Source organism: Onychostoma macrolepis, chromosome 07 (genome assembly GCF_012432095.1).
Source record: "Onychostoma macrolepis isolate SWU-2019 chromosome 07, ASM1243209v1, whole genome shotgun sequence".
Lineage (NCBI taxonomy): Eukaryota > Metazoa > Chordata > Actinopteri > Cypriniformes > Cyprinidae > Onychostoma > Onychostoma macrolepis.
This window is the reverse complement of record NC_081161.1, coordinates 37,690,391-37,712,992: the sequence shown is the minus strand read 5'-3', so window position 1 is coordinate 37,712,992 and position 22,602 is coordinate 37,690,391. Positions and strand designations below refer to the sequence as shown.

The 22,602-nt window shown below is 37.0% G+C and overlaps 2 protein-coding genes across 5 annotated transcripts in view; one reads left to right on the top strand and one right to left on the bottom strand.

The window, feature by feature from the left end:
* The window catches only part of mllt3 (MLLT3 super elongation complex subunit), a 47,261-nt gene extending 24,815 nt beyond the window's left edge, over positions 1-22,446 (bottom strand). For 2 of the 3 annotated variants that reach the window (XM_058781580.1, XM_058781582.1), the window contains exons 1-2: positions 19,987-20,209; positions 19,353-19,533 (exon numbers count right to left, since the gene is read on the bottom strand). In XM_058781580.1, the coding sequence (XP_058637563.1) occupies positions 19,353-19,533; positions 19,987-19,998 (193 nt within the window). In that variant the 5' untranslated portion in view covers positions 19,999-20,209. Of the gene's footprint in view, positions 1-19,352; positions 19,534-19,986; positions 20,210-22,372 lie in introns of those variants that run through there. The other variant, XM_058781581.1, reaches the window with a different exon arrangement.
* focad (focadhesin) overlaps positions 21,379-22,602 on the top strand; it is a 48,474-nt gene continuing 47,250 nt past the window's right edge. The window contains exon 1 of one of the 2 annotated variants that reach the window (XM_058781578.1): positions 21,379-21,479. The gene's annotated coding sequence lies outside the window, so the exon portion shown is untranslated. Of the gene's footprint in view, positions 21,495-22,602 lie in introns of both variants that reach the window. The other variant, XM_058781579.1, reaches the window with a different exon arrangement.

The window sequence follows — 22,602 nt, the reverse complement described above, 5'->3', positions numbered from 1 at the left end:
ACTTGGAATCTGGAGTTCTTATCTCAGCTCTAGATCTTTTGCTTAAGATGAAAAGGTCATTTTACACAGGGATTGAGGAGGGGGGGAGGGGGCAGACAGACTGTACGAGTGAAGTGCACAATACACTCATTGACCTCCAACAAGAACTCAGCCAAAAGCTACAGCACAACCAGAACAGAGAATCAACTGCACACTTTTATTGGAAAAGAAGAAGAGTTTTTCCACTCCCCCTTTGCTTGCACACACACACACACATTGGTATCTGTGGTTTACAGGGACTCTACATAGGCATAATGGTTTTTAATACCATACAAACTGTATGTGCTATTGCCCTACACCAACCCCTTACAGGAAACTTTGCACACTTTTAGATAAAAAACAAAAAAAACAAAAACACCATTTAGTATGTTTTTTAAGCCTTTTGAATTACGGGGACATAGGCAGTGTCCTCATAAACCACCTTCAAATTGTAATACCTCTGTAATACCCATGTCATTAAACAAATGTGTGTCCCCGTAAACCACAAATACCAACCCACACACACACACACACACACAGCATGCCAATTATAAAACAATGCCAGTCAGAATGCATTTGCCCTTTCCCCGAGACTGGGTCATAACGAGGGTCGGCTGGAACACACTGAGCCAAATTATAAAAAAAAAGAGAGGAACTGTTGCAATTTGCAACGACAACAACAACAAAAAAGCACACTCCAAATCACAGCATAGCTACACTAATAGATTTAATCTGTTTTACCTCACTTTAAGAACCCCTAATGTATGAAATGAAATGCTATCGATTCATATTACATTTCCAAGCATATCAAAAGCATGGTAGCACTGAGGGTTTGTGGGAAGAAAATTCCACTTTGTCTCAGATTACAATCTTATATCTGATCCAAAGATTCCACAGTACGATATATGTCAGTAGTACCTGCAGCATAAACAATCCCCATTTACAGCGGACCACCTGCATGGGGTTCAACCAAGGCCAAATGCTCAAGCCGTAAATCCCCTTTCATGCTGATAAAATATGAATGTAACCCAGAAATTATTAACAGGGATTTACTGCTGAAAATTAAATCAGTGCAGCCAGGCACAAAAGAAGTTGTTTCTAAGGCAATCACATCTGAGGTGTCTTGCATAGATACACATACAGTGCAATGTCCATCGACTGTAGCACAAATATTTTTTGGGGAAAAAAATAAAAGTAATGCTTCCATGAAGGCAAATTCCAAATCCATTACATTTATTTGTAATTATAAATACTTAAAAATATTATTAAATATTTATTTTGGAAATTATTAACTATTAATTAAAATATTATATTATTTAGAATATAAAAATATTTGTATTAATATTGTAAATAATATAATAATATTGTTTAAAAATATATATACAGTATATATATTCTATCACATAAGGAAAGATGTGAACATTATAATATTACATATGTTCACACAGCAAACTATGAAAGCTCGATTCCACCATGGAATAAATAAAATAATTTAAATATCACAATTCTTGCAACTGCGAGTTTGCATCGCAATTTTGACATTTTTCCTCTGAATTCTGAGTTTACATGAAATATATATATATAAAAAATCATCATTTCAAATTTCTCAAATTTTTTCTTCTTAGAATTGTGGGTTTATAAAGAAAAATCAGAATTGTGAGTTTATATGTCGCAATTCTCAGAATCGTGAGGAAAAAAAAGACAGAATTCTGAGATAAAGTCACAATTAGCTTTGTACTATTTTTTTTTTATCCTGTAGAAGCATAAACAAATGAATGAATGAATAAATAAACTTATAAACATTTCCAACAGACCTCTATTCTTTGCATTCTCATTTCCATTCCCATTAAATTAAGTAAGGTGTTTACCGTGATTAAGATGTATTGACCAAAAAAAAAAAAAAAAAACCACAACTGTGGCAAGATATTTTGCAGGTCCTCATTAAGCTTGCTGTCTAATTTAAGATAATCACTTGCCTATGTCAATAGGTCACCATGCTTCACAGATCGCTGGACTATTGAGGAATCTGTTGCTGCATTCAGAGCTAACCAAGCAAGTAGCTTAAGTACAACGAATGTGGCATTAATTGTCAAAACAGCTAACTGTTATAGGTGGTTATTTCTGAATCATTTAAGATTGCCGAACAAGTAGGTCCAGAAGCATTGAGGTGGCTCCAGCCTCATTAAAGAGGAGATGGTAGCTTGCAATTGCAGTGCCCTTGCTGTGACTCAAGACTCATAAAATTCTCCCATTCATTTTCATTTGAGTGCTGGCTGACCTGGAATAACAAATCATTTGTGATGTGAAATAAGTCGGTCCATAATTGGTCCCAGACTCAAGCTCCATATTGACAGCAGCCAAACTCTTAGTAAGACCCTACTGCTACTCTTAAAGTAATGCTGACTGCCAGTGCTTGAATGGAAAACCTTGCCTCTTTAAATTACTACAGGAAATTTCTAATATCATTAGCCAGCATTTCAGCATTGTTAGATGCTTTTTCCATCTAAATATAGAAGGTTTAAGCAGGTGCCCTGAGAATGCTGGATCAAAAAAGCTTTTGGCACTGAACTTCTGGTTTAAAAGGGAGGTTTTTAAACCTCATTAATAAGGTTTGGAAAGTAGAGAATAAGTACAATGAATTAATCATTTGAGGAGGCAAGACTTTAGCTGTTCAAAATAGAGCTCTCACACAGCTGTCCAACCACTGTGTGCGCTCGCCATCAGCTTCAGACAACATGCCTCAACCTGCCAACAGAATTTACAAAAATTGCACACAAATAGGCTATATTATGTGAGCAAACTTGGAAAATGCAACTAAAGCTGAATAAGAAGTGATGCCTCATTGTCAAAAAGGCACTGCAGACTTAAATTTAGGGATGCACTGACATTAAAATTCTGGTCAAGAAGCCAAAAATTATTTTCATGTTATGGACAATAACCAGTAAAACAAGACATTAAAATTCTAAACTAAATTTGCCTAAATAAAGTCAAAAGACTAAAAACGAAAATTAGTTGTTTTAAATAGTGGTCGACCAATATAGATATATATATATATATATATATATAGATATAAATGTCACACAATTTGAAGAAAGTAAAATCCTATGCATAACAACTGCTAACATTTATATTTATTTTATATAATATTTACTAAATTAGAAAAAATATGAAAATTACTAAATATGTAATATAAATGAATAAATAAATATAAAAATAACTTGAATAAATAATTTGACTACATCTGTAATACAGATTTATTTAGATGGCAACTTCTTGATTCTGGCATTTTAGTTAAAAATATGACTACAAAAGAAACACTTAACAGAAAAATGTAACAGCTAATGCAGATCGTTAAAAAAAACAAATATTGGCCGATATATCGGCCTTGGCGATACAAGTGAATGCTACAAGTGAATTTAGGGATTACAATAATATAAAGTACTTAAAATGGGTATTCATTTTGAGATTTGGTGCATTTAACAGAGTTATTAAATTATATTTTTTTAAAATATTAACTAAATGAGCATTAAACGACAGCAAAAACAATGTAAAAACAACAGAAATGTGTTAAATATCCTAAATCTGCCAATGCAGATATAAGAAATGATATATCAGCCAATAACTGATATGGTACCAATATATTGTGTTTACCTATATAAATTACATATTTAAATGATTTGAGCTTTACACTACAGTAAAACAGAAATAGACAGGGTGATGCAAAAAGATGGTACCGTGGCAGGTTTTGCCATATGGGAGCACTGTGTTCACACACAAAGGTGTAAATTGACACCTATTGCACGGGAACCTGCACTGAATGTCAAAGAGTCCACCAAGTTCTCAGGTTGTTTGGATATGGTGGTTTACTTTCATTCTTAATTTTTCACAGCACATGCTCAAATACACTGTAGCCCGTTTTCCCAAGCATGGCAGACTTTGCCATCCTGCAAAAATTAGAGATTGAGCATCAAGTAAAGCTCTCTTCAGACCCCCATCATCCAAAACCACCACATTAACATCTGCTTCTCAAGTACCCTGCCCCCATGGAGCAACACTTCAGCCTGCCATTTCCCAGCTGTGCTTTCTCAAACTCAATTCAAAACAGGGGGAAAAACTGACCCGGGATCTTTGCTCACTTCAAGGCATGTTTTCAAATGCATTTCAGCAGTGCCAAGGCACCATGGGTCACGGAAAACGTCCAGCTTAGGGGCTTCGGTAAAAATTCCCCAGATGCCAACTTTAAACAACGAGCGATGACCCTCTCCTCAACGCTTTTCAACAAATAGTCCACTCTGTTGAATTCCAACGAGCTGCGACCCGCTCTGTGAAAATCGTCCTGGTGTATAGTCAAGAGCGGCTCTGCTTGCAATTACAGCTGCTCGAGGCCCTCACTCGAGCGTTGAGCCTTGACACTAGTGCCGTTTGTACTTCGTTCTGTGTGTGGGTCTGTTCAACATTCACGGCTGACGAATGGGTGAAGTGATGAGAAACGTGACGAGAAAGCAGTCAACAGCCAACAAAAATAACTATATGTTGTGAAAATGTAATGTTAACGGCTTTGAATAGCTGTGAATCTCTTCAACTTAAAGAGACAATTCCATTTATACATGTATAGACAAAAACAGGGCTCTATAATACTGTTCAATTCATTTACATTAATTAATAGATTAGGTGTGAAAACGACTAAACAACAGCATTTTCAGTATTTAATAATCTAGGTTAATTATAATTTCTACGTATAATACATTTTTAACATTTAAAAAAAAGTATATATATATATATATATATATAAAAATTAACGTCCCAACATTTACTTAAGATTTTTTTTATGTTTAAAAAGAAGACTCATACAGTATGCTCACCAATGGTACATTTATTTTATTTAAAAATACAGTACAAACAGTAATATTGTGAAATATTATTCCAATTTAAAAGAACCATTTTCTATTTGATTCCATTTTAAAATGTAATTTATTTCTGTGCTCAATTTCTCAAAGCTCAATTTTTACTCATCATTATAATATCCTGATTTGGTGCTCAAGATTCAGGCACCAAATCAGTGCTCAAATTCTTATTATTAAATCACAGTTAATATTTTTGTGGCAATACATGTACCTTTACCTTAATATATATATTTTTAGGATTCTTTGATGAATATAAAGTTCAAAAGAACAGCAATTAGCCTATTTAAAACAGAAATCTTTACTCTTACTTTTGATCAAGTTAATGAATCCTTCCTTGCTGAATAAAAGTATTAATTTCCATTAAAGAAAGAAAAAAAAAATCTTACTGGGTTTAAATTGTAGTGTATATAATCTATTAGTAAAAATTAACCTTAGTGTATTATGGTATTATAAACAAACATGAATTACCAATAAACACATTTTATTGATAAAGCATAGAAATTATTGGTCACGGTTAGTTGATGATATCTGATGCAATAATCAGTGTTTACAAATAGAACTTTATTGAAAAGTGTTACCCTAACCCACACAGAAACACTCTCCAAGTACACAAACACATGAATTGTCTGGACAATGCATTGCAAGTGTACAGTTTCACGGTCCATTCTTAACATGTGTGTTAAAAGATTTAATTTTCCATTAAATTAAAAGCTTTTTTTCTCATAGAATATACTTGTGTAGAGTTTTGCATCTTAAGAACCTGCATAGAAAAAACATAGAAGTATTTTCTTTAGTAAACAAGCTAGAAGTTAAAAGCTAAAACCACATATGAGTCAGCATTGTTTGTGAAGCAGGTGGGTTTTTAATGTCTTCAAGCTGACTCTAGTAGCATCTAAATTCACTCCAAGACTCCAAATAGCATTGCATCGATTGTGGTTATCAGCTTCACAGAATGAAGACTGAAAAAAGCAGTGATATTATAGGAAAAACCTGTGCTTGCTGAAATCAAGCTACATTATAAGAATTAAGTGAAACTAGGGGCGATATATCGAACACGATGATCATGAGCATCGCGTCAGTAAAGCCGGTTCCGTGATTAGCGGTAAATCTCCATCACCTGCATTACCTACGGCTCTGTGTATTAAATGCCGCTCCATTTGAATGCAGGTGATGGAGATTTAGCGCTAATCACGGAACCGGCTTTACTGACGAGATGCGCATGATCATCGTGTTCGATATATCGCCCAGACCTAAGTGAAACTCACCGGACTATATGGAAAGCTTACCGAGCAAGCACCTTTACAAACTAAGTGGCAGCATAATACTACTCCTTGAAAAAAGAATAGGTAATAAAACTAAATATGCACAGACTCGAGGCACCCAAACCCTATAATGCAAAATGTGAATGCATCAGGATTGAAACTAGCCCTCACAGAAATTCATAAACCCTTAACAAATGCAATTTCCTGCTCCATCTATAATGTGTGTTTGGGGTATAATTTTACTTACAGACATAATGAGTCAATAAAATGCATTGTGGTACGAGTAGTATTCCACCATGACAATAAAACCTTACCAGCCAGACAGAGTAAATAACAATAAAACATTTCTACCCTTGACTAAAGGACAAGGCATTCCCATATGACTTTTACTATTCAACCACAGCCAAACCTTGGAATCAAGGTCTAAATCCTAGTAATTGACCATTAAGGGTTGTGAAATAGCAACACTTACCCTCTTTTTAACCCTTCCTGGTAGCCCTGCAGGCATTAACTAAGAAGCATTAACAAGAACCAAACTAGTGAGCTCACTTCCGTTAATAGGCACCACACTAAGCTGATCAGTTGCAGGGTAAAATTTCACTACGTTTCTCATTAAAACGCCATTTGAAAAGGCTCTGACTTGACTGATTTAAATTATTTTATTTCCTGTATGGTGCTTTTTTCACCTCACCGCAGAAAGCTCTGCAGCTTGTCAAGGCTTTGTTTCCCAAAGGTAGACTTTATTTTAGCCCGCCAGCTGAGCTGTCGTCAACCCGTCATCAGCAAGAAAGGGCCATTATGCTCTTATTCTTATATTGTGCTCAAAATCACTTAGTGATCTGAACAAATGCATTTAGGAATCCTGTTTGAATTAAGGATAAAAGATCCCTAATGGATAGAGGAGTTTCTATGAGCATACAGTAGCTTATAACTAAAACGGTTTCATACACACTGAACAGAAGAAAGTCTTACTCAAAGGTGTACTGCAAATCTGTGGGGCCTCTGCACCTAATGAGACAAGGCTCCACCCACAAACAGTGATGTCGTATGTGAAAATTGCAAGAGGAGGAGAAGTAGTGGTGCCATTATTGCAGAATAATCCCTCTCTTCTACAGTTCTCTCAATTTGCTCAGCTTCTCTGAGTAGTTTTTTATCTTTTAGTTTTCCATCATTTAAATTTTTTTCCAACGGTCTATAAACAGTTTCATTTCACCAATGAAAAATAATATGGCAGTGAATCATCATTGTCCAGCACTGTTGATTCAATGTGGGCAATTATTATGTTGTAAAGGCCTACACATTTTGCATTAGCTAACAGATAGGCATTCATTTAGCTTCATTTAGTTAGCAATATATGTTATCCTCATTTACATCCATTGTTATCTGATGAAAGGGAAGGTGGGTGAAAAGAGGTAAAAGAAAGGCAGGAATATAGGAAGAGTGGAGGCAAATTTAAATGTCACAGAACTTAAAATGTAATTAAATATAACAGACAAACAAAAATATTCCTGAAAGAAACCTGAGAAACAAACAAACAAACAAAAAAGAAAAAAAGAAACCAAGCCAAACAAAACAAGAACACCCCCAAAATTAAAACAAAAACCCCAAATAAAACAAACTCACCCCCAATAAAAACAAAACAAAACCCAAAATAAAAAAAAACAAAACCCAAAATAAAAAACAAAACAAAACCCAAAATAAAAACAAAACAAAGCCTCTATTCCTTGTCATTTCCCTTCAAACACTATTTTTGTACCATTTCCTTGTTTCACTTGTTGTCTTACTTTCTATGCCTGGTCAGTATTCTGCATGATTTGGTAAAATTGTAATCTGTTCTAGTCATGCCAATAAAGCTTTTCTATCGTTTGTTCTGACTTTGAGAGAGACAGATAGTGAAAGACACAGACACCATTCAGATTGTTCTGGGGTTCATCTAAATGAAAGATCAATTCCCTTCAGCGGTTCAGGTCTTTTCAGGTGGAAGAATGAATTACATTTCACTGAGATGGGGATATTGTTACTTCGTACCTCGGCAGACTTTCAGCAGCAAACGCAAGTTCCACTTTTGTGCAGCGGATCCTTTGTGACCGAGCATGTTTGATACTCTTTTAGACTGTCTTAAGAAGTTCATTTTCTTTGTGGATCAAAGGTTCTCCCCTAAGGCATGACAGCAAAGGAGGGTGGGTACGGAGAGATGATGAAATCATTCAACCCACTTACCCTGCATTGATTTTAGTGTAACATGCAACACTTCCTGTTAGAAAAGACATTGGTCATCTTATAATGAATAAAGAACATTAAACTGGAGATTTAATACAGTGGTTCCCAACTGTTTCTGAGATCAATAAACAGGGGCAAAACAGTATAGATGCATAGCCTTTGACGTCAACAAATGACATAGAAAGTATTTAAAGTTCAGCCTGTTTAACTAACCATGTACTATGTTACATGGCTTGCTACATTTTATTATTTGCATTAGTTTTTTCCTCCTGCTGTCATCAGAACAGACCCGAGACCCATTTTTGGATAGTGACCCACTCGCTGGTTTATAATAAGTAAACAAATAAATGACTTCAGGGCAAAAATAAATAAATAAAATGTAGAACTTTCTCAAGAAAAAAGTTTTTGTTTTCTTGGGTGAAAACAAAAAGTATATGGATTTAAAAAAAGAAAGGAATTTTACTTAATAGTTAGATATCTATAGTTACATAATTATATTTATTACACATCAGCACCATGAATGCTTTTTTTATATTAATATTTTGGCTAAGTGTATAGTGCTTTAAACTTTAAGCCATTAGAATGTAACACTCTCAGCTCCATTTATCAAATTTTACTATATTAAAGTCTAAAGATTTTTTGAGCCTTTACAAAGTAATGATGGAGCCCACAAAGAGGAAAAACAATTGCAGTGCATAGATTTTTTATGCCAAACTGTGGAATTTATGACAATTCAAGCAGTGTACGGTTTTCCCAGCCATGTTTTTGGGTCAGCTTACACTTTTTGCTTTCTGCCAAGTGGACAATGACCACAGCAGGATTCCCCCTCAGTGAGAGCACAGAATTGTGGGTCAAATTTCAGGCTCACATCCCTGCCAGCAACACTGTTACAAATTAAAGTCTCCTTGTGCTAGAAAAACCAACAAAAACAGTTTTGTGCTTCCTAATTGCGCCTAAAATCCTGCACAACAATCGATTTTGAAGGCATACAAGGAATTTGCATAAATCACAGTGACTGTGGAGATGGCAGAATGGAAAGTGGAAATCAATCTTTTTATTTAACCACATTCGCATGCGAATCGGCCACAGTGAATAAATCAAAACTCGCCTTACTAAATGTTCACAGAGCCGTTTTGAATAAAGAAATCTTTACTACCAATACAAAGGATTTATTCCGACCTGGTTCAATTGTGATTTGACTCTTGCTTGACATTTGAAACACTATTAGCACTATTAGCAATTGCATTAGCATTCTTATTGGCATTTCAGGTTCTGCCAAATTACTCGCATCTTCATGACACCTGATTGGACAAACATGACTAATGCATTACATGCGCTCTCTTGTTTGCATTCTGCCAGGAACATAAATGCAAGAGTAAACTCCAGCTTCCAGGAGTGCAGAAAAGAAAAGACAGAGCCAAATGCTTTATGGCATGCACACATACAAGGCAAAGGAGTGAAAGAATTGCCAACAGACAGCCCTTATAAACCATGCTTCAATAAACCACTTCCTCCTCCCCGTCTCCCCCTCACCCCCTTTGACTCACCAAACCCGGGGAAAATCAGCATTTATGGCCCAGTTCCTGTTTTGGACTGCTGCTCACAAGCCTCCCCCCCCTGCCCTCTCCCTTAATTCTGTCTCTCCCTCCCTCTTCCGCTCCTTTCATGCCAGCATAGGAGGCAGTCTGGGCTTTCATGGCTACAGAGCCCTTTGTGCATCACCTATACAAGGTGGTATCATTTCTGCAACGTCGCAAAACAATTACAGGGCCGTTCATGCAGGCTTGCTAGATCCAAACTACCGTCTGCCTTGTGTTTCTTGAATAAGCCATCCATTATATGGCACACACTGTTCATTGATCTGTGAATGATTCTCACAAGTACACAGATTATAGAAGTTACAGTAAAATGAATAAGTATGGACACACAAATATTAAGGATTGACTAATAATCGCTAAATAGCTGATATTACTCTTTAAAAAAAAATTGAAAATAAAATACTAAGTGCAAAAATCAATAGTTTAAAGCACTGTCAAATCTCATACGGTTTATGAAAAATGGACATTCATTTTGAGATTTGCTAAAGATTACATTTAACTTTATTATGTTATTAAGTTATTAGCATTAGCAAAGATGAACTTTTAGTGAGCATTTGGTGATCCCAACCATAATCTTACATTTCCAATTTACCATTCCAGATATATCCAGGTAACATTCAATTGAAATAATAATGAAAATAATTGTTATTCTATTTGTTAGCATGTAAATAATTGATTTATATAATTAATTATTTATATTATAATAATATTTATTTTAATATAATAAAATCATTATATATCAAGTCACATTAATTTATATAGTGCTGTACACAATACAGATAGTTAAAAACATCTTTACTGTAATAAACAGAATATTGCAATATTAGAAATCAACACATTTGGTTTGGTTCAAAAAAAATTTCTCAACTAAAAAGCAGCTTTAGACCCACCGACAATTCCTGCCGGACCTGAGACTCGAACCTGCAACCTTTTGGGTTACAAGTCCGACACTCTATCCATTAGAGGACACGACTGCCCTATGTATATATGTAAATATTGAATATATAAAATGATATAATGACACTACACCGTCTCATCCACTATAAAGTGTGTGGGGAGTGAATAACCAGCACTCTCTCCACCCTCAATACCACGACTGAGGTGAGACCCTTGAGCAAGGCACCGAACCCCCAACTGCTCCCCGGGTGCCGCAGCAATATGGCTGCCCACTGCTCCGGGTGTGTGTTCAAGGTTTGTGTGTGTTCACTGCTGCTGAGTATGGGTCACCATACTTGGCCACAAGTCACTTCATTTTCACTTTCACTATATCAATTTTAGAATCAAGTACTCCAGATCTCTGTGCAATAATTGGAGTTATACTGTATACTGAAATATAAATGTGGTCTTATACACTCACTGAACACTTTATTAGGCATATCTTGGTGGCACCGGACTGAACTCCCTTTCGCCTTTTGAACTGCCTTAATTCTTTGTAGAATAGATTCAATAAGGTGCTGCAAACATTTCTCAGATATTTTTGAATCTCCTCTTCCACCACAGCCCAAAAGTACTGGATTGAGATCTGGTGACTGTGGAGGCCATAGTGGACCACTGATCTGAGCTGATGGTGAGGGATGGACATAGCACAGCTAATCTGAGTATTGTTGTTGACCGTTTAAACAATGCTCAAAACAATGGTACAAATGGGTCCAAAGTGTGCCAAGAAAATATCCCTCACACCATTACACCACCAGTCTGAACCATTGGCAAGGATGGATCCATGCTTCATGTCATTTAAACCAAATTCTGACTCTACTATCTGAATGGCGCAGCAGAAATCAAGACTCGTTGCACCTTTTTCCAGTTTTCTAGTGTCCAAGTTTGGCGAGCATGTGCAAACTGTAGCTTCAGTTTCCTGCTCTTATTTGATAGGATTTGCACCCAGTGTGGTCTTCTGCTGCTGCAGCCCATCTGCTTCAAGGTTTGACATGTTGTGCATTCAGAGATGCTCTTCTGCATAGCTCAGAAATGTTTATTTGAGTTACTATTGCCTTTCTATCAGCTGAACCCAGTCTGGCCGTTCTCCTTTGACCTCTTGTATCAACAAGGCACTGAACTACCGCTCACTGGATATTTTCTCTTTTTGGGACAATTCTCTGGTAGAGATCCCAGTAGATCAGCAGTTTGTGAAATACCCAGACCAGCCCATCTGGCACCACCATGCCATGTTTAAACTGCTCGGTTTGAACTTCAGCAGATTGTTTTGACCCTGTCTACATGCCTAAATGCATTGAGTTGCTGCCTTGTGATTGGCTGGTATTATATATTTGGATAACGAACAGTTGAACAGGTGTACATAAGAACGTGGCTGGTGACTGGGTATTAATACTGAGCTCTATTGTGCATGCATGATGTTCAAAATGGAGAATTTTTACAAGCCACAAACATGTGACATGTTAAACGGGTCAAAGTATGCGTTGGCAGCAGCCATGCCTTCACTGTTTAATGATATGTGCATGGTTAAAAGATCACTGCGAGTTCCTTCACTGGGAAGAGATTTGACAGTCAGGCATGATGGGAAATAGAAATGTGTGACACTCACACTCCCAATTGGCAGAATTTATTCCACATGTAGGGGGAGACATATCATGCAATACAGCCAGAGAGACCCAATTATTTTAGCTCGGTGTGTGTGTGTGTGTGTGTGTGTGCCGCCGAACAAGAAAATGACAAGACTGCAAGATGCTCACAGCTCACCATGCCAGAAATGAAATCACAGTTAATGACTGCTCATAAAATGTACAATCATTTCAAAAGATTACATTATAAGAATGCAACCATGCATGGAGATATACTAGGAAAGACTATTGCTCGTATTGTAATTGGAAATCTGTTAAATGTGATGCACAGAGGCAGCAGTGCTTCCGAAACTGACATTTTTATCCAACAAATTGAAGCAGACAGCTAAGCAATTCACTGAGAAACGAAATGGACAGTTTCATACATTCAGCAATTAACCTCAAGATTAAAAAAGACGATGTTTTGGGACAGAACTCACCAGTCAGAAATACTTATCCATGTTTATACAAGTTGCTTCATTAATTTAGGCGTCATTAATTCATTAATTCACTTCATTAATTTAAGTTTAACATCACCAAAACATTAGTACATTAGTACACATTGCAAATGCATTAAGCATTTCACAAGTCAAACATAGATTTTAGGGACGGTAGTAATCCGTCTCTCAAAGACAAAAAGGCACTTCCCCAATTTCGCCCCCACGTCTACAATTTCATAAATCATAATTTCTGTCAGTATAAAATTCCTACGCTCCTCAATTCCACTCTGCAGGGAGTCAGTTCATCTCCCTCCCAAGGATGGATTGCTTCCCGTCGAGGGGAAAGAGGTCTGGCAAGCACACAGAAGAATAGGGGCGGAAAGGAAGGCAGCCCCCACTAACATCTAAGCCGTACCTTGCCTGAGGAGGGCTTAAATTCTGTGGTTTTCTGTGCATATGCAAGATAGGAGACTAACATAACCCTAACTCCTGCTCAGGCCGAGTCAATGAGCGGGGCACAAACTTAAAAGGCTTTGAGAAGTCTCAGGAAAAGATGCCCACAGGCAAACATGTTGACCTGATCATTACGGGACCACAAAAAGGGAGAGCTGAGTGGCACTGATGAATGACACATCAGCATCTGAAACATTAAAGAGAAGGAATAGCACTAAATATTGTCCATGACTTTTGGAATGCATCTAAAGAATGATTTCATTTCCTTCCTGGTCATTTAAAGTAACAGCTTGCTCAAAAAAGAAATTTGTCATCATTTACTTATCTTCATGGTTGGTTATTGCAAACCCATCTTTTGTGAAACAGAGCAGAAATTTTGAAGAATATACTGCCTATTTTTTCATGCAATTACAATAAATGGGCACTAGAGCATTCAAGCTTCAAAATGGACACAAAGCACTATCAAAGTGGTCCGTATGACTCATTCACCGAAAATGTTAACATCTGCTCTCTTATCGTGGCACGTTCTTGAGAGAACTAACCATGTCCAATTTGGGAATGAATCAGTTTTGAATCGTTAATCTGGTTGACAAAAACAGTCCCACTGAATCGTTTATAAATCAGAGTAATCTGATTCGGTTGCTGCTGTTAAAAGCTTTCTGGAGATGAAGATTTTCAGCGAATAATGAATTAAATTTCAAATGTTTCAAAATGTTTCTCACATGAAGGATATTTTTATGATGCTTTGTGAGTCCTGTTTGAAGCCTGAAGTCTCTAGATGTAAATCTCTGTAACTGCGCGGAAATAAACAACCAGTACAGTATTTGTTTTGCGTTTGCTCAGAAGTCAGAGATATGGTTAGGAATGACATGAGGGAGTGTAAATTATGGAATTTTAATTTTGGGTGAACTATCCCTTGGGAGGTAGGCTAGTTTGACACAGGCAAAGTCTCCTTTCAATAACATTTCAAATCAGGAATGAAATCTGATAATTCTATTGAATATTTCAGGAAGGTCCAGCTAAATAGCATGCATGCTCTAGAGTAAACAAACAGGAGGACTAGAATTTCCATACAGACTGCAACAGTTGAGTTCCGGAAGTGAAAATTCAATTCATTTTCTCCATATAAGAATTTTTTTTTTTTTTTTTAAACGATAACCTAAAAACCTTGAAAGACCTACTGTGAGCTATGAGGTTTTACATGCTGTTTGAAGCAGTCAGTCTGCATTATATCACTATTTTAAAAAATAATGATGTTTAACAGTTAAATCTCTGCTAAAAAAAAAAAACTACATTACCCATGATTTTGGAAAGAAAATCACAAAACAAGCAAACAGAGTCAAAAGAGCGCACCCTCTCTCATGAAGCACTATAAAATCAACTCTTAAAATCAATAGTTTTATATTTATCCATTGTTTTTATTTTCGATTATCATTTATATTTATATTTATTTATTTATTTTCAAATTGAAGTTTGTAATGTTGTTATTCACCTCCTAATTGGCTGGTTTGGTTAGTGGCTTATAACTCTTTAACAAAAGAAAAATCTCTATATGAAAAATTAAAGGGATGTCGAAGCTGTTGAAAAAGTGGCCAGACAGTGTTAAACTCTATTGAGTGTTGCATTTCTGCCATTCATATATTCATGAGTGCCTCTGTTATGCCGTCTCTAACCAGTAGGTAACACCCTAGCAACCACTTACCACAACCTAGCAACACCATAACAACCACTCAGATCAACTGAAAAGGACAAATACTGGGTAGGTTTTCCAGCCAACTCTTGCATCACAGCACTTAGTTTTTCCACAAGTAAGCTCTATTTACTTTTTTGTTTCTATAATAGTTTAATTAGCAAAGGCACATCCTTTACAAACCTTAAAATAATGATTCTTCCCCTCAAAGAGACTCATTTTTAGTCTCTTTACTGCTCCCATCTGGGTAAGAAATTCACCTCTGTATTTCCATCACAAAGATTGAAGGACTATTTACTCTATACTATATAACACCAGAGAGCAAAGATAAAGCTGTATCGGGCTGCTGCAGTAAAACACAAGAAGGATGGTGTTATTTTAAGCTCTTCCAGCAATTGGGCACAAGTGTACTGTCAAGTCTAGCGAATAAAGAGACACCTGGCATGGTCCACTGATGTAATGATACAATCTTATTTTATCATTCCCTCTTTCATACCCTCAGCAATAAAAAGGCTAAACAAATTCAGTAAATACAAAAATACACCACACATTCTGCAGACCCCCATCACCTAGTGTGGGCAGCCATTTCCCTTGGTATATATCTGAATTGGATTCCTAATTGACTCGGGATGTTTGTGTGCCTGGCTAAAAGACTAGAAATATCAATGTTTTCCACTGCAAAATAGTAGGTGGCGACTTGTCACGAACCAAAAGCCAGACTTTTATATATTTTTCAGAGTATAACTGGCATAGATGGGTGCAGGTGAAATGAACGTCCATGTTCCACTCCATTTATTTGGGTTTGTTGCCCCCCTATTCCTGCGCCAGCACAAAATATCAGGTTTCCAAGGCTACACAGCATGCCTGCTAATCATGGCTGTTCGGTCCCTTTATCCCAGCCAAAAAAACACTTTCCACCCTTGTTTAAATGTCCAGGTAGCCATGATTTCTGAAATTGGGAAACATCACATGCCATGTCCATGAAAGAGCCAATCACAAATCCTTAAAAAGCAACATTTTACACAAAAAAGAAAATTGTGATCATTGTGTCATTCCAAACCTGTCTGACTTCTATTCTTCACACAAAGACGAAACATAAATATCCTTAAGTCAAAAACGTCCAATGTTGTATTGTCCATTTTACAGAATTAGAAGTCATACTGGTTTGGAAAGACATAAGGCTGAATAAATGATGGCATAATTTATTTCTTGGTGAACTAACTCTTTAATGCAAGTCCTTCTGTCCAGCAACATCTAGGAGGGCAGACTTTTTTTTTCTCCAAATGACAGTCTGAGTAACTATGAGAAAGGCACAAGGAAGCACATAACCCCGTGAGAGACAGGGAGGCAACATGTAATCTACAACAGCTGTGAAAGGGGTAACATCGAATACTCCTAAGGCTTCAAACAAAACAAGGAGAGAGAAAAGGGACTTACAGCCACAGAACACACCCTCTAGAGTAAAGAGTTTTGGAGAACTCAATGAGTGTGTGAGCAGCTGTCCTTTCGGGGCAGTATGGTGAGACTGTTGGTATTAAACTGTCAAACACAAGCCCGTCTGTGCGCAAGGTTTCCCTCTAACTTCCCCTCGGCTCGTCTCGACACCAGCGAACACTGATCAAAGCCCTGAGGAGGGAGAGCCGGGGGAGAAGGGGGTGGTGTAGCCTCCCGGGACCCCAAATAATAAGCCTGACTGTTTACCTTACAAGCGCACCATAAATTCTAGGTCTAAAAAAGCAGGTTTCTGTATCCATCCCCTCCACGGAGAGAGAGAGAGAAAGTCCTGTTGTGAATTATCTGCTGAGTACGGAGAAGGCCACATGGGGTGTTTACTGAAGTCTATTTTTCATGGCATTGAAGAAAATGTAAATATTCAAAGTGTTTATTCATCGTTTGACTTATTCTGGGTCTAATTAGGACTAAAATGTAACACTAAAGACATTTGAGGTCCAAATTTAAAAGGAAATCCTATTTCGAGTGTCATTATCATAAAGTATGCAAATCCATCTACATTAACTTGAGTGATTTAAACCCTCTTATTTGAGTTCATCCTGAAGCAAACACTTTGTCGGATCTACTATAAACATGAAAAAAGCTGGAGACCTCAGGAAGTACTTAGGCTACTAATTCGTCACAGCGCAAAATTTTAGGGTGCATATCGTATACTTCCAAGGGGGCGTTTGGTAGAATCTCCTAAAAGTTGGTGTTATAAGGCAGGATTTATTAGAGGTTAAGTATCCCCCTGTTGCTTTTGCCTTTTTTTTTCAGCAGCCCCTGTAAGACATTTGTCAAAGAAAAGGGGAGAGGGGCTAGAAGTTCAAGCCAACCCACATTTAGTGTACTTCTTGTCATCGAAGACCTTCAGGAGCAAGTTTAGAGTAGTTTCCAAATGAAGTCCGGCCCTTGATTTATAGTCTGTTTTAATGTTTTGAGAAAATAAATATAGAGAGGGAGATTTTCACCACACTGTCATCACACGCATACAGCCGGAGAGCCGATTTGGAGCACACATCCCCTTCAGATCTTACGTAAACACAACAACTCTGTGGCATAAATCAAACCTGCGGAGGCGCACATAGTACGAGCGCTATAACGCAAAGGAATGGAGAAAATATTAGCATACGTTTGAAGCCAATCATCTTGAGCTGTCCACAGAAGGAAAACAAACTTAAGTCCTTCTGTGCAATTTTCCAATCTCTGCGGTTTGATTTCCCACCACAGTAATAAAACACAGTCTTAGAAAGCATCACATAAATAAAATGTTGAATCAAAACAATTTAGCTGCAGCTCTGTCATGCAAGAATGCATGCAATTTATATTTCTGTGACGTGCATGATAAAACAACCTGTTATTGTTGTCCTGACATAAACATGTACCTAACAAAATACTTAAGGAAAACAGTTGGCCGGAACAAAGAAGATCTAACAACTGTTCTCAATAAAGTGAAAATGCTTGCCTGCGATCTAAATGGCGTGTAATGACGATTGACTTTCTCCAGCATTTTCCCTACGCTTATCACGTCACAGCAAACTCAGCTTAAACACGTCGGGTGAGGGGAGGAAACCAGCAAATATTTCAATTAATTCCTTCCAAGGCTTTCATCAACCGCTACTCCTAAATTCCTCCTTTCAGACCACCAGATGCATTCATTCCCTCTCTCTCACTGTCCTGTTGTTGGCGTTGTCTAATAATGGTATATGAACTATAATAGCTAGGGAAGCATTGTAACACAGGGTGAATTGTAACACTGTGAGAATAAGTTACAGGGGTTGAAATCATTATTATACAGGACCACCTCCCTCCTGTGGTGACTGTGTAAAATGTAAAGGGATTTACAGGACAGAAAACAATTTGGAGGTAACTGTTTGGTAAAATAGTAAATGACAGAACTGGTGTCTTCTGAATCTGTAGGTTCTCTTGTTTGACATAGGCAGCCACAGATTTCATCAACATGTTAGAAAGTCCGGAAATATCATGTGTGACCAGATGGGGAGGGTTGTAACACTTTCCATGCACTTCTACTGGACTCACAAAGACAGCACAATATGTATAAAAGCATGTATGTATACTATTTTTAATTAAAATTAAATGAGGGTGGGGTGGCAATGGACTATAGGGCATACAATTTGAATATCACAATTTGAGGCACAATAAAATAAATAATAAAAAAAAAACACGCACGCAAAGGTACAAACGTTAAAGCAAAATGTGTCTCTCGTGTTCATTAAGACGCGATAAAAAAGTGTTTTATTCACTTTCCTCTTATCAAAAGGTGCATTTACGAACTAAAGCTGAACGTCTAGGATATTCTAGCGTGGTACAAATACTTTTAGTATTGTGAAAACCCTTAAATGTCCCTGAGAATACAATATACAAGTCAACCAAATAATCGCGTTATTGTTCAGGCGCATTAATCTTGAAACTTTTTAGGAGTCGCGCACTAATTAACGCACGTTGTCAAAGGTAACAGATAAAGAGAAATCAATTAAAAAGCATGCAAAACACTTATTGCTAATAAACATCTTTATATAGGCTATGACTGGTCTCTTTTAGAAATGACAACCACTTTTTGTCCCTGCAGCGCTACAGTAGCCTAGACAAGATCTGCATGCATCAAGTAGCCAAGCTGCAGTCTGTCTGGATTACACATCATTCCAGTTTAACTGTTGAAGATAATTCAATGATATATAATAGTAAATCGCTTCATACCTCTTTTTGGTCTCGGGAAACTTTCGTGTAGATGAAATACGACTTTCTCCACAAAATGCTGAATGTTGCTGTGCTCCGGTCCGCGGACAAACACCATCCAGTCGTGCGTAAAACCTTCCACGGTGGGTTTCTTTCGGACCTGGGCACGATGACCGAGTTCCAGTTTCACCTGAACGGCACCCTAAAACACCCAAATGTTCACTTTATAATCATGTCGCCAATTATTTATTATTAAAAGCAAACAATCGGAGTGCGCGCGTCTTGAAACCACTCTATAAACGCACAAATGCAAAATAATTATCAATGGTCGAATCATAAGTTTCTGGTATGTTATTCAGCCTCAACATACCAGAATAAATGCTAAAAATAGAGCATTCTGTCAGATTTCGGAATATTTGTTATTGGATGCCCTCCTTTTGTTTGAAATCTTTCAAGCGCATCACTTTTGCAGACATGCACTAATGCTCTGGAAACGCACGACTCCACTAGTTCTACTGTACTTGAGTATTCCGATGGAAATATGGCTGGAAAAGCCTCATATGCGTCTAATCGCCTTTCCAAACCAGACGAGAACGAAGACGGGCGCTGGAGATCCAAAACATCGCACCGATATAGCAGGTAAAGCCCTACTCACCGAACTGGCCATTGTTGAGGCCACGGGATAATGCTATTTCATGGAGAATTTGGTTTAAATAAGGACACCGAGGACTGTTGACGCCCGATGGCGGACATGGTCTTTTAATTGAGCTCTCTGAGTTTTCAAAGGCTGAGGAGTAAAGTGAGACGCATGCGCGTGAGTGCCAGCTCGTGCAGTCCAGTCGCAGTCTGTGCGGCGCACGAGACGAGCCAATGGCAGCGCGAGCGAGAGAAGAGCCACTATTAACCCGTGTAAAACCACTTTTTCAGTGCTCACCAACACAGTTATTTATTGCTTGCACTGTAGTAAACATGTTAGATTAGTCTCCTGTTGGTTTTTTAGCTTACATTTTATCTTCTATATTTCTATGTATGCTTGTATGATATAGGCTAGTTATGCTTTTCTACTGTTTAACAATTTGCTGTAATTAATATCAGCGTAATTTTTTAATTTTTAAATGAAATGTTAGTGAGAGACTAATATACAGAATGTATAGACTAATATAGATTTAATATGGCCTGTCGGTTTACTCTGGATACACTGAAAAAGGTAGTGATTTTAACAGAAAAGCTAAAAGTTAAAAAGCCACAGTTAAATCCTGTTAATTTATTAGCTGTAATTTTACAATGTTCAGGAAAATTTGATAAGATACATGTAGTTTTACTGTTAAATTTAAAATAATAAAAATTGTTGCATTTTAATGTAGGGAGAAAACACACACACACACACACACACACATTTAGTCACTATTCTTTTCAATTTGTCTTGACCTCGCAAATGACAGAACGTATTTTTATTTATTATTTATTATTTATTGAGATTAAAACACCTGCCTATAATATATATATATATATATATATATATATATATATATATATATATATAGACATAATATCATATTTGACTGTAACTAATTTGATATTCAAATAATATCAGAATATCTATGTATTCACTTTAACTTGATAATAATAAAACAAACACCAGTAGTATGATGGATGAATATAAAACTGCAGTAAATCTTTCTTTTATTCCATAGATAGATAGATGGATAGACAGATAGATAGATAGATAGACACACACACACACACACACATATATATATATATATATATATATATATATATATATATATATACTGTATGTATATAATAACTTACATTTAATGTCATAAAATGTTATGGCATTTGATAAATTTGCATAAAGAAAGGAAGGAAGGAAGGAACACCTCAATCTATGTAAGAAGTGTTAAAAGGGTACTTCTTTTCGAGTTAAATCTGAGAGTGCCACAATGCACTTTAAATACATAAACTACATGATATAGCCTATGTACACAGTTAAAATGTCAAGAAATAATTACGTTTACAATTAGATTAACGAATCGCTTTTACAGTATGTTTGGTCCTCCGCGCGCGCCGTAGAAGCGTGTTGCCGGTTGGAGGGCTTCGCGAAAAAGTTAGCAAAGTGCATCTGAACGTCAGTGGAATGTAAAGGTAGGAATCCTCTGGGTAAGAAACAATAGCATGTATGTCACATCAGCCTGCGTGTTTCTGTGAAGCCAGCACTGTGACTCTGAAACTGACAGCTGCTCGTTAGCTGGTTTACTGTGTGACAGCAGCATAACGTTTTGCTAAATAACGTTACATATTAGGAACTGAACAACATCCGGTAGCAAGCTAAGCTTACAAACAATACTGAGGTGTCGGATGGTGATACCATGATATTAAATGATTACTTTATTCTTCTAATATGGTGTATACGTGATACTCCCAACTCAGAAAATACCTTAGTACGTGTCCAGAAACCGTGGTATTACTGTGGCGCATGTCCATTGTGTTAGTACCATAGTATCATTGCAAAACTGACATATTATACCAGCTAACTTAGTCTAGCCAGTCAAACTCAGCATCACTTTAACAATGATGCATTATTGTGGACACACAAGCAGTGCAGAGCAAGCAGTCCAGAGCCGAAGCCTTTGTACATGTGGACAAGTAGCCATATGCTGGAAATCCCTGGAATATTTTCAATTCTCTGCTTTGCTGACAAAAACGTGTGTAAAAATGATCTGATAAAACAAACAACTAGTTTGTCAACATGTTTACAGGAACCTCTACCTACAAAAATGGTTAAAAAAAAGAAGATTTGAGTCAAAGATGACTAAATATTGTTTTATAACATTTTACGGCATTTTCTGTATGCGTTGTCCACCACCTGTCATTACTGAATGCAAAGAAATCTCAAGTTTAAAGTAATCAAAATTTTGCAATCTGCACCAACATAGAACTACACTTTTATTATATTAAAGTAGCACTTGAGCATGTAGCATTTAGGCTTGTATTGTTTTGACATAAACTGTCTTGAGTCAATGAATTTCAAATCTTACCTGAATTTGCCCAAGCCACTCTTTGCTGTCAGTAGCGCTGCTGTAGTAAAACTGTCACGGTGTATGGAAACACAGCAGGTATTTCATCACACACACGCAGAGCGCTTGCCTGTCAGATATCGGTCCCAGGAGGGGTGGGGCAGCATTTTAGAGCTTGCATTGTCTGTCTTTCTCCCATGTGCCGTGGTATAAACCTGAATCTCCAGTGGCCATCAGCCAGTGTCAGTCAA